This window comes from Podarcis bocagei (genome assembly GCF_964188305.1).
Source record: "Podarcis bocagei genome assembly, chromosome: 7".
In the NCBI taxonomy this organism is placed as follows: Eukaryota; Metazoa; Chordata; class Lepidosauria; order Squamata; family Lacertidae; genus Podarcis; species Podarcis bocagei.
Genome location: NC_138132.1, coordinates 15,418,507 through 15,431,004, shown reverse-complemented (window position 1 = coordinate 15,431,004; position 12,498 = coordinate 15,418,507). Strand labels below are relative to the sequence as shown.

The window sequence follows — 12,498 nt, the reverse complement described above, 5'->3', positions numbered from 1 at the left end:
GCTCTTTGTGTTCCATATAAGGACAGGAGGATATGGGTGTATCTTTTAAGATTGGTTATAGCAAACAACCAATAGAAATTTCAACCAGGCTGATTGAACAGAGGCAGCCACAGGAGGAGCAAAGGGGGCTGGATTAAGGGAATATAAGTGCTGGCCATAATGGCAGGAGGCCAGGCCAGAGCTTGGTAACCATATACCACTGTGCCTCTCATTTATTTGTCTGACAAATAAATTATTATTTTAATTTCTCTATTGCTGCGTTGAATATTTCATTCCAGCTAAGCGTTAACCACAAGCAGGGTGCTACAAAATAATAAAATTATTATTATTACTATTAAGAGGAATCCTTAGATGGAGGCCATTTTGAAGGGCTATTTTGTAGGTGGCTTCGGGGCTTTTGCCCTTGCCTATTTGGCTCTAAATTGCTTTCTTGAGTGCCTTCATCATTGACATTGTAAATTGTAAATTATCTATATCAAAAAATAAATCTTAGAAGTGTCTATCAACAACTAATGAGATCATAGACAATTCCTTCACTGAGTTTTGAATTTCAGTATGTTCCTCTTTATCTTTGTGGTGTACAAACAGCACCCATTCCTGGACCTCACTGAACCATTTGTTCCCAAGTTTTACATGCGACATGAGACCATGGCCTATAAATAACTCCACGTAAGCCTCTACCTGCACCAATTCCCTTGTTGATCCATCTCTGCTCTGAGTCTCCTAATCTTTCCAGAATGAAGGCACTCCTGAGCGCATGCCTCCTCTTGGTCCTGCTTTCTCCAGGTAAGATGGGGAACATTTAATTACCTTTAGAGGACACTGAAAAGAACTTGCAGCTTGGGAGAGAAGGGGAGTTAAAAGTGCAGATCAACACCCCACAGAGCAAGGAGTGCAGGGTTACCAAGAGAAAGTAGCAGAGAGTTAGGTCATGAATATTTATTGTGATGTCATTATGATGGGCCCGACGATCCTTTTTCCCCTGGACCCGTACTCTCACTTAAGTATAGTGCTCACAGAACACCAATCCCACGGATTTCCACAGTCTACCTCAGATTATCTTTCATTTCATTCTATTAAAATGCTTTTAAAATTGAACCCCTTTTAAGTTAAAAGTTTTAATTTACTATCACCTCCTCCTCTTAGTCTCATTAAGCAAACTGCAAAATCAAACTAATAATAATGTTAATGATCATAATCATCCATGAAGTAAACTTTTGTTTCTGTATTCAGCATTACCTCTGAGCTGCAGATATATTTATAACAAGACTGGACTGACATATAAAGCCTATGATGAAACAACTTGTGACTCCAAGGAAGATTCCTGTGTTGCCAGTGTTCTGCATACAAATATAAGTAAGATTTTCCTGCCTTTTTGTCTTTTGCTGTTGGATTAGATCCAGGTTAAGATTGTTGAACTTTAATGGTTCTACTAGCATATAGAAGTCTATGCTAGGGCAACTCAGCCATGAAAAAAGTGAGTTGAGGAAGCTGTAGCACTTCAACTATAGATGAATTAGAACTCCCATCAGCCTCAGTTAGCCTGGCCACCAGTCAGGGATAATGGGAGATGCAGTCCAACAACATCTGAAGTAAGGAATGAATGGCTTGCATATGAAAATGGGGAATCTAACATCACCTGATCACAACCAGTGGCTGAATCTGCGTGCTTATCTCCAAGCTTGGAGAACCTGATTTGTATCAACCAGAAATCCCTATTGACCCAAAACAATGAACCCCAATTTAGTTTTGGTTATCAAATTAAACAATAAACCTAGAATATAAACTGAATATTCCCTTTGCCATAAATGACATTGAAATTGAGAGTCCTTTCAGAGATCTATAAAAAACTAATGAAAAGCAGAGCAATTGGGATGGGAAATGAAGGTGCTTCACACTTTCATGGCTCCCCCTCCCCCCTTAAGTAATTTTGAATTAACTCTCAGTGATGAAATGATTAGGAAGGAACCAACATTAAGTATTCTTGCAGTTTGCCTAATAAAAAGGGTTTCTGTTATCCAGCTTGATTCAGTATGGGCCCCTCCACCTGACGAACTTCTTTCATACTTCAGCCATTGGTTAAGGTTGATTTGATCCCCTTGCCAGTGTGGTGTAGTGGTTAAGAGCGGTAGACTCATGATCTGGTGAACCAGGTTCGTGTCTCCGCTCCTCCACATGCAGCTGCTGGGTGACCTTGGGCCAGTCACACTTCTCAGCCCCACTCACCTCACAGAGTGTTTGTTATGGGGGAGGAAGGGAAAGGAGAATGTTAACCGCTTTGAGACTCCTCCTGGTAGTAATAAAGCGGGATATCAAATCCAAACTCCTCCTCCTCCTCCTCCTCTTCTTCTTGCTTGTTCCTGATTAACCCACCCCTTCTACCCTGGAGGACATGGGTGCCATTTCTGGTTTGTCTGAGGTGCCAAAATGCCTTGGGGCAATCCTGGGTGGGATGGTGGTGCTCACTTGACCATCTGTTCCAACATCACTGCTACATTTTTGGAGGGAGAGGGGCAAGTGGGCAGTAAGGTTGGTGCAATGCAAGTGTCTTGCCAAGTGTCTTTTGTTCAACAACAGGAGTTCAGTGAAGAATGCCCCAAACCCACAAACTGTTATGACCGACTAGCAGCTAGAGTGCAGTGTATGTCAGATGTATTGTCGGATGTATAGGAGAAGGCATGAGTCCTCGTGCTAGAAATTTGATGTGAAATGAAGTTCTACATACACTCCAAATTTAAAGCATTATACAAATTAATTGCAAACATAAAAACAGAGGTTGGTCCTATGGATTAAGGAGGCAAGAGACTACTGCTTGTGGCAGAGAGCTGAACTCATAAATGCCTGCAGAAAACTATTCTGTTCCACCAGGGCTATGCGGATCATTAAGAATAGATCTTTCCACATGTTGGCTATTTGCAGATTAGTTGCGCTGCAGAAAACATGCTGGGGAGACCACACATTACAAAGAACACAAATATAACTTTTGCTAGGTTTTAATAACAAAAACTCCTTTTACATTAATTATAATATATCAATAAGCATGACCCATCCACCAATGTAGTGAGAGAGCTAGGTGCTGCTTAACAGCACCTGCTATACTGCTTCACAGCTGTAAAACTAGGTCATGTTATTTGCTCTGGCCCTTAAAGAAATACACATCTTGTGGAACAATAATGAACCTTCAAATTTAAAGAGACCATTCAACACCACACTGGTTAATTGATATCTATTTACTTTTAATGTTTTTATTGTATCTCTTATTTATTATTACTGAAAAACATTTTGATATTTTTTCCTTTTATGTTATAGCAGTGCACATGTGTTTAAACAAACAAACAAACAGCACCTCACTTTAGATTGCCAAATTTAATAATACTTTCCATATTGTTAGTTTGAAAAGGTCCTGATTCAGGCATCAAAGAAAATTGGAACCATTACAGTGAATGTGCCTTAGGAGCAATAGTCCTGAATATTTTCTCCAGATCTAGAGATTTCTTTCAATTTCTTTTTCATAGTAAAACTCCGAGCGCAACTTTTGAATAAATGCACGCCATCCGACAATTGTTTCTCAGGCAATTACAGCTTCACTGCAGGGGATGGTAAATTCTTTGAGATGAAGAAGCACTGCTGCAGCACTGAACTGTGTAACAATGCAACTCTCAGCCGTAAGTTTCTGTATAATTTTAAAATCCACAACATGTTAGGGCTTTGCATTGGATTTGGCCAAAGGCTGGATACGTAGTCAATCAGTAGTACTCAGAGGACCTGGGCCTCATTCAAAAGGGGTGAGCAGCTCCAGATGGCTATATGGGTTGAGCCATTCAGCACTATCAGGACCTCTCAAGGGGTGGAGAGGCAAGCAGGATGAAGAAGCAGGCATGAGGAGAAACTGTGAAGAAGAGGGACCTACTGGGCAGCTACATCTCTGCCTGAGAAGGGATGGGTTCCCTTTCCAAACAGGCTTCTCCTGAATCTCTACCAATGTCAATCCTAAACCCTGACTGGGTCTAGATAATCTTTTCATCCAATAATACTTGCAGGTTCCCCACCAAAACTGTAAAGTCCTTGGGTGAATTACAATAATATAATATACATGTACAAAAAACAGATAAAACCATTAACATGCTCATTATACTTTTGATTTTGGCAGTTCCTGATCACAGCGTGCTGACTGAAAATGGCCTGAAGTGCCCAGCCTGCTTCTCCGAAGGAACCACAGAGTGTAAAAGAGAGAAGACCATCGACTGCCTTGGGAATGAGACCCAGTGTGTTGTTTTTAAAGGAGCTCTTCATATAGGTAACATTGCTACTCAGACAGGGGGAAAGGGTCTAGTCATTGGTTGGCTCATGCAAACTCCCTCCTGTTCTCCTATTCTCCCTCCCCCCTTTCCCTTTCATATTACTAAAAATGTGAGAGGGACCACATCTCCTACTGGTCCCACTCTGCAACCTTCCTTAATGTTTTGCCTACCTGGACTGTGTCCTTTAACTCTCATAATGCCTCGCTTGTCCAGAAGGAGGATTCAGAGTGAGATGTGTATGTAAAACACCCTTCTGAACAAAAGTAAAAAGTGCATTCATTGCTTCACCCCAGTTGCTTCTGGATCTCTCCACCACTGGGTTGCAATCCAGGGCAAAATGTGTCCTCTTGCTCAAAAAGCAAATTTATTATGTAAAAGGCATGTAATAAGTTTCCTTAAATTCTGTCAAAATAAAAAAATTCCTTCCAGTAGCACCTTAAAGACCAACTAAGTTAGTTCTTGGTATGAGCTTTCGTGTGCATGCACACTTCTTCAGATACACACTTACAAGATACAAGATACAAGAACTAACTTAGTTGGTCTTTAAGGTGCTACTGGAAGGAATTTTTTTTATTTTGACTATGGCAGACCAACACGGCTACCTATCTGTAACTTAAATTCTGTGACAGTGAGCAGTATCTGGTTAACTCAGCCGTTAGTGCAAGGATTTACAGTTGTGCAACAGGATTTCCGCTCTCTTCTGCCTGTATGTGTTCTTTATCCTCCCAAATGTATTTAGGAGGACAAAGAGAGGGAGGATATACTCAGTTCCACAAGCAAACATCATTTTGCTGATGTCATGATTTAGCTACATTAGTAAAGATATAGCACTTTATATTCGTTATAACACTGTGACACCAGATGGCGTGATGGAATCCTGTCTTTCATCAATGGCATTTGCTTGTATGAAGTTTGCAATGCATTTAACTAAATCACATTTTTTGATGTGTCTAGATTCAGCCTTAGATGAATATGTCCCAATCAACATAGTTTTGAGGAATAATGCTGTTTGGAGACAAGACAAATTTGCCAAATCCCTCCTTTCTGAAAAGAAGAGGGTATTTGGAATGAACGGGGGAAGGGAATCTGGGTTGATTTGCCCCATAAAGGAAGAGGCAGAATCAAGGCCCTTCGAGCTGCTTCTGCCCTACATTCTTTCTTCTTATCCTTCTCCTGCCCTTTATAGCCTGGGCTTTGCAAATTTCTCTTCTAAGGGCTGAGTAAGAATTCTGAGAGGAGTTCCTAATTGGCTTTTGCAGTCCCCCCTTTTCACCTACTTCATGTTAGCTGTGTTTAACATGAAACTCGTAAAATAAAAGGAGGATTCTCTGGATGCTTAGATCACAGTGGGGCAATGAGGAAGCCTCAGTGGGCATCCAACTGTCCTAAGAGACAATGGAGTGCACCTCCAGCTTTTTTGTGTGCGTGGCTGCATCACACTTTTGACTCATGCCAGGTTCAAAGGCTCCCACACCAGGGAAGGGAGTATTGTTTTCAAATCTTGCTGTGAGGCCACAGCATGTGGCTTTTAACATGCCCAGGAGATGGTAGGGATAGAATTCCTCTCCTTTTTTCTTTTTTCTTTTTTGCACCTGACGTACACACAAGAATTTGATTTGGTTAATCTTCCTTAGCGCCCCCCCCAACCCGCAAAGGAACCCACAAACGGGCTCCGAAGCGAAGAGGGGGAAGTGGCACGGTGCTGTGAGTCAATCGCTTTTTCTGCGGAGCAAAGCCGCATAGCCGTTGCCAGAGAGCGCTGCCTTTTTCCTGGGACAATTTGGCATCTAAAATAACCAACCGTGAGTACTGGAACATTGAATATTTGGACTTTAAATAAGAACTGGCGAACTGGCGAAATAGAAAGGAATTTGGACTTAAAAATTCATCGTAATTTGGTACTGAGACGGGAAGGTTTAAACAGGAAGTCAGCCTTCCGTTTCCCTGTAGCCAGAACAAAGCAAAGACAAAGCAAACTAGAGTTTTAAAAATCACTTTTGAAGGATCGACTTTCATCATTTAAAGTAATTTTCCACCGTCCTGATCCTGGAGCGGGGTGTCAGGACTGACGTTTTGAAGCTCATTGACCAGAAACAAATGTTTTTGACAGATAGTTATAGGAAGAGAAACACAGTGACTCCATTGCCTCCTTTTGCATCTTAAAAGAACAAATATGGACAAAATATCTTAAAAAAGAGACTTTGTTGCTATTGTTTTTAAGAGAAAGAACAACCAGAAGCTTTCCCCCCTAGAGGGGAACTGTGGAATTGTATAATCCTTGGGAGCTTGCAGCTGTCACTGATTATAACTGTGGGAAAGGGTTTGTGACCTTGCAAGATAATGTCTGCAGAAGCACTGTTGGGTGCTTTCTGCAAAATAAATGCCCTATTGGATCAGTTAAGCCAGAAGATGGATTTGATGACTAATGCGACCAGAACCTTTGAACAGGTGGTGGGAAACTATAGGGAGCCCACCCAGGAATTAAAACAGGAGCAGGCCATGACAGAACAGCTGAGAGAAGAGGTTTCTGCTGAATCTTGGGTGCCAGAGACGGAAGGAGCTGAGGCCCAGCAGGAATATAAATTTTTGGATTTGACAAATGAACTTGGAAAAGACCAGACTTGGAAAGATAAAATCTGGTTTGGTTTGGATATGGGGGTTTGGACAGACCCCCCCCCCATACAGGGAGATTTGGACTTTTCGAGTCTGGAAAGGAGCCGTCAGATGTCTGGAGCTGTGGGGGCTCTCAACTTTGAAGGGAATCTGGTACATGTTTCTAAATACTACATCGAGTCTGGTCTGGACTATGGAAAAGGGACTGTTTTGTTGAAAAGGGTCAAAAATATTACCAAGCTGGAGTTCCCACGAATAAAAGGAAAATATGAAGAAGAGCTGTGGAAGGGACATGGAAGAGACTTGAGGGCCTCGGATTGCCAGGTTAATGTGCTAGATTAATAGGATAAAAAGGACTGACAAAACCCGGGACCAGGAGGAAGGGATGCTGGATGAAGATTGGATTGTTTATTTTTTATTAGGACTGTTTTATAAAATTGATGAATGTTAGGAAAATGTTGAAAGGAAATTATTTGGCTCTAATAAAAATGTTTAAAGAATTAGGTAAGAATGTTATGGTAAGAGATGGTAAAAATTAAGATTTAAGTTCTAAACTTTAAGGTTTTTATTTCTTTTTATTTATACAAGATAAGATGAAAATAGATTAAGGTAATGTGATGACAGAATATTATGAATTATGGAAAGGATGTGAAAGAGGGGAGGGATTTGCTGAAATGATAATTTGAACCGGAATACAGAGAAGGAAGGCGTGAGGAAGTCCGGGAAATAAGTAAATGAAAAATATGTGATGATTGAATTGCTTTTTAACTATTTTTATTTTGTATTTTTCTTTTTTGCATTTTTCTTTTCTTTTTTTTCTATTTTGTAACTTCTTGAAAATCTTAATAAATATTTTATTAAAAAAATGATTTGGTTAATCTTGTTAATTAGGTGTTTTCAGATCCTCTAATTTCATTATATTTTATAAATATAACCTGTTTACTAATAATCTTTGTGTCTTGAGACTCCTTTGGGTATGATGGCAATTCTGAATTACATATGAGTGGGTTTTTTTTACCTTAACTTCTGATGTTGAAAATTTTGTATATTCATGTTCCAATGAAATTATGATATTTTTCAGATTTTTTTAAATATACACATTTTAAAACTAACTAATTAAAATTCTTATTCACTGTCACAGGCAGAATCTTCTAGTCCCTGGGTAAAGGACTTATGTCAATATTTGTTTTCTTTTCCCTCAGCTTTTGCTAGTCTCCTCCATTTCACGTTCCAAGGTTGTGGAACAACAGATTTTTGTGCCATCCCGGAAAACAGAAGAACACTTGGATATGGGGAATTTGGCCTTTTTATTACCCAAAAAAGATGTTATACTGCTTCAGGAATATCATGCCAGCCTGAACATGAAGGGTAAATAGGACAGTGTAGACCTCCTCCTTGTGTATTGCAAAATCCATGGCAATGAGGGGGAATTGGAGGCCTAGTGGTGAAATCCAGGGCTTAGGATTTGTGGATCTTTCTTTTTTGCTTTTGGTGGAGGTAAACAGAAGCAAGGGGCAATGAAAAATGAGTCAAAATGTGGGGGTTGTAGATTCTAACTACAAAGACACCTGTATTGTATCATTAACAAATAGTTAACTTTTCATTATGATCATTACAAAACAAAATAAATGGTTATGGGAAATAAAATTTTGGTTCTTAGTTCTGTTTCAGATACAAATGCAATTATTATTTATTGGTTTAGCTGAAGCAATTACAAAATCAAAAATACATAAAACAGGATAAAAGCAGAATTATTTTTTCTCCTTATAATCGTCACTGTAAAGGCAGAACAGACCACTTTTTCAGAGGTGTATGGGTACTTGTCCCTTAATAAAAAGTTTATCATATACCCAATCCACCTCTCATTTGGGAGGTTTAAATATTTGAACAAAACTTCTCTTAAGTCCTCATAGATGGGACAAACCAGCAAGTAGTTGGGTAAATATTTCAGAACCTTATCTCCATGTAGGCAAACTTTTTCTACAAAGGGAATCCGGTGATAGCATCCTTCAACTATGACAGACTTCAGACACTGGAGTCACAGTTGTAAACGCTTTTCTCCATTTGGTGTTTGTGATGCTGGTTACATAGTGATGGGGTTGAATGTGTAGTTTGGCATATCAAGATGCAGGATGGTCCCACCCATGAAGCAAGGTGTGGTGACCATCTTAGGTGGCTGGATTGATAGGGGTCGTCAAGAACATGGCCCCCCAGAGCACAGCAGGACAGTCAGCCTCAGAAATTGAGCTGAGCTAGCAAAGGGAGGACAGCCCACCCCTCCTTCCCAGAGAATTATCTGCTTGTTCTCAAGAGGAAGAGAGGAAGTGTTGGAAGCCAGGCAACCATCAGATAAGCCAAAGTCTGAGGCGGTGTCTTCTGGGGAAGAAAGGTAAAAAAGGTAAAGGACCCCTGGACGATTAAGCAACTATGGGGTTGTGGCGCTCATCTCGTTTTCAGGCCATGGGAGTCAGCGCTTCTCCAAAAATAGCTTTCTGGGTCATGTGGCCAGCATGACTAAACTGCTTCTGGTGCAACGGAACACCGTAACGGAAACCAGAGCACACGGAAATGCCATTTACCTTCCCACCACAGCAGTGCCTATTTATCTACTTGCACTGGTGTGCTTTTGAACTGCTAGGTTGGCAGGAGCTAGGACAGAGCAACGGGAGCTCACCCCGTGATCGGCAAGCCCAAGAGGCTCAGTGGTTTAGACCACAGCGCCACCTGCATCCCTCTGGGAAGAGACAGGCCAACCATTCAGTCCCTGAATGAGGAGAGTGGAGAAGCTTTAAGAGCAATGGAAGGGAAGGAGAAGAAAGACGGGATTTTGGCGTTCATGGATACGATGTTCCAATACCCCCAGGGGCAGACTGCCACTTCCAAGCAATTGCTTAATTTGAGGCAGGGGAGTAGAACAGTGATGCAATTTTGGGTGGAGTTCAATATGTGGTGGCAACAGCTGAAGTGGGGAGAATAAGCCCCTTGTGGTGTTGTATTGAGCTGGGCTTAATGGGAACTTACTGGATGAGCTGGCCAGGATGCGCACTTTCCTCATTAGAGAGCATAGTACAGGCTTCTCTCTGCAACTAGATCACCACGCTATGGAATGAAGGATCAGAAGGAGGGGACCAGGCAGGCAGCCATTAAAGATGGCTGGCATTCCTGACATTACAGTGCGAAGGTTTGGCAGTATGCCCAGAGACGAACTGGGGGAGGCAGGCTCCAGACTTCACTGGCAGAGCGACAGAGAAGGAGAAGAAAGAGGCTGTGCTTTGTCTGTGGCACGCCATACTCTGGATGTATTTTTCTTGTAAACAAACTTACATAAAACTGACAGAGAGTCCTTGCCGCTTATCAGGCTGCATGCCTGCCAGAGATCATTATAGGGGCAGCAGATCTGGACTGCAAGGAATCCCTTGCCCATTGCTGCTGCCACAGTGACAGCAACAGCTGCACTCCTTAGAGACCAGATTTACACCTCCCCTCCCAAATCAGGTCACCTCTTCAGTGGGCTCTTGGAAATTCAGAACAAAATACAGTTAAGACAGCCAACCACAAAAGATAGAGAGAAACTGAGGGGGTCATTTTGTTTTGCCTCCAGCTTGATGATCTTTGTTTCTTTTGACCAACTAAAACTCATTGAATACAACAGGGCTAGACTGTGCTCTGCATACCCCTTGAGATTCATCTGCAGTAACAGAGGGGGTCAAGTTTCCAGTGGATGCAAGCAATTTCATCCTCAATATTTTTTGCAACAATGGTAATGTTAGGGTCTATAAAAGAGAGAACAGCATAAAAGTAGGAAAGAGAGGAGAAAAGAAAGGGGGAAATAAGAGAAAAAGGAAAAGAAGAAGGAATGAGAGGGGAAAGAGAAATATGGGGAAGAGAGTAAAGTGTGTTTGTTTAAAATGCAGATGAAAGCTATTCAGAAGGCAGATCTCTGAAGACAGGTCACAAGAGGAGATGTTATCTAAAAACTTTTCATTCCTGTAGCTTATGAAAAGGACCCATCATTCTAAGAGCTTGTTCTCTTGTTGGCTTCTGATTTCTGTTCAAGAAAAGGCCATACTCCCAGAATATTAGGATGTCACCCCTCTTGCTAGCCATTCTTCCCTTCAGGTCCAGGAGACACCTGTGGGTACAATGGACATCTGGGTGACCCAGAAAGCAGGAGCTGTTGCCCAATGTCTCCAGCAAAATATATCACCCAAGATGCACAAAGAGATCTGAGGTTCTGGTTTGAATCAACACTGTATCCAAATAAGCACGAAAAGTACAAAATACATATTTATTAAATAATAATCATAATAACTGTGAAGTAAGAACCCTGTTACCATATAGGAATAAAAGATCATAGAAGAAGGTCACTTAAGAATTCGGGAACATTTGGGAAAATACCTACACAGAAAACAACAAATCTGACTTAATCTAAGCTAGTATATTTTAACACCACTTTCTGACCCTCAAAGAGATGTGGCAACCATCAGTGAGTACACATCCCTTTCCGGGGCACATCTTCCACTGTGATGTGCAACAACTGGTATTAATAGGCTTAATGGCTCTCATACTGAAAGAAAGGTAGCCATCATGACTGCATAAAAAAGAACTTACTGATAAGCTACAAAACCTCCAGTGCAAACCTGAATGGCCCCATGGATACAAGCAGGTTCCACGTTCCCCTGATTTCTGGGAAGAGCTTGTGTGGGACATGCTAATTTTTGATTACTTGTGCCTCATTAGGAGTAGGTTGTTTCGAGTTCAGTTTTATCATAAAGCCCGAGAGACAAACATATCCATTTAAAATACCTGTTCACTGACAATGTAGGTGTGGTTGGACTGGAAGAGGCATCTGGCTGACTCCCACAGAGTTCCTTAGAAAGATTGCATCCAATATGAAAGAAGAGCTTTGTGTTACAATATAGAAATATAGGATTTCTGGGAAAGCATGCACTCTCTATTTTCATAATTTCCTGCTCCTCACTGGAACAGTCCTTCCTAGTTGGTACATTTCCTTGGCCCATAAATCTGTCCAAGTCAGCTCTTTCTTCTTCCATAGGTCACCTGCTGGTTCATTACTCCTTGGCTTTTGATCACTCTGCCATTATGAGGGCTTTTCTGAGTATATATTTCTTCTTTGCACATTTGGTTTAGACTACTGCCTAGGCTAAACAATGCAGAGGTGTGGGAACAGTGCAAGGGTTGGGCAAGCCCCTTCTTTCTGGTCTGAAAGAAGCAGTAAAATGAGACATTTGTACAGCTTCTGGAAGAAGGTGTGAGGATTCTGACAGGGTCCTAAGTACAACCAGCGGCGTAGCGTGAGTTGTCAGCACCCGGGGCAACGCAAGTAATTTGCGCCCCCTAACCCGGGGCAAGGCAAGTAATTTGCGCCCCCCCCAACCCCTAACCTGCGAGTTGCCGCCGCTGGCGCTGCCGCGCAAACAACGCTGCTTGCCCGGAGGAGGATGGAGGCAGAAGCAGCCGCCGCCTGTGGCTGGGCCGAGGGGATGGCGGCAGCGGCAGGGTGCAAAGGCTGCCCGTGCCCGGCCAGGCGTCGGTGGCGGCGTCGGCGCTGCTGCAGCGGCTG

At 41.9% G+C, this 12,498-nt stretch overlaps 1 protein-coding gene across 5 annotated transcripts in view; it reads left to right on the top strand.

Annotated features, from left to right (window-relative positions):
* The first annotated feature begins 365 nt into the window (after positions 1–365).
* Positions 366–12,498, top strand: part of LOC308590518 (phospholipase A2 inhibitor and Ly6/PLAUR domain-containing protein-like) — a 151,743-nt gene continuing 139,610 nt past the window's right edge. Inside the window, exons 1-5 of one of the 5 annotated variants that reach the window (XR_014009786.1) lie at positions 366–786; positions 1,234–1,356; positions 3,516–3,665; positions 4,151–4,297; positions 8,117–8,555. Coding sequence is in view for 1 of the 5 variants with exons in the window: in XM_081200637.1 (XP_081056763.1) it covers positions 738–786; positions 1,234–1,356; positions 3,573–3,665 (265 nt within the window). In the remaining 4 variants the exon portion in view is untranslated. Of the gene's footprint in view, positions 787–1,233; positions 1,357–3,515; positions 3,666–4,150; positions 4,298–8,116; positions 8,556–12,498 lie in introns of those variants that run through there. The other 4 variants (XM_081200637.1, XR_014009780.1, XR_014009783.1 and 1 more) reach the window with 4 other exon arrangements.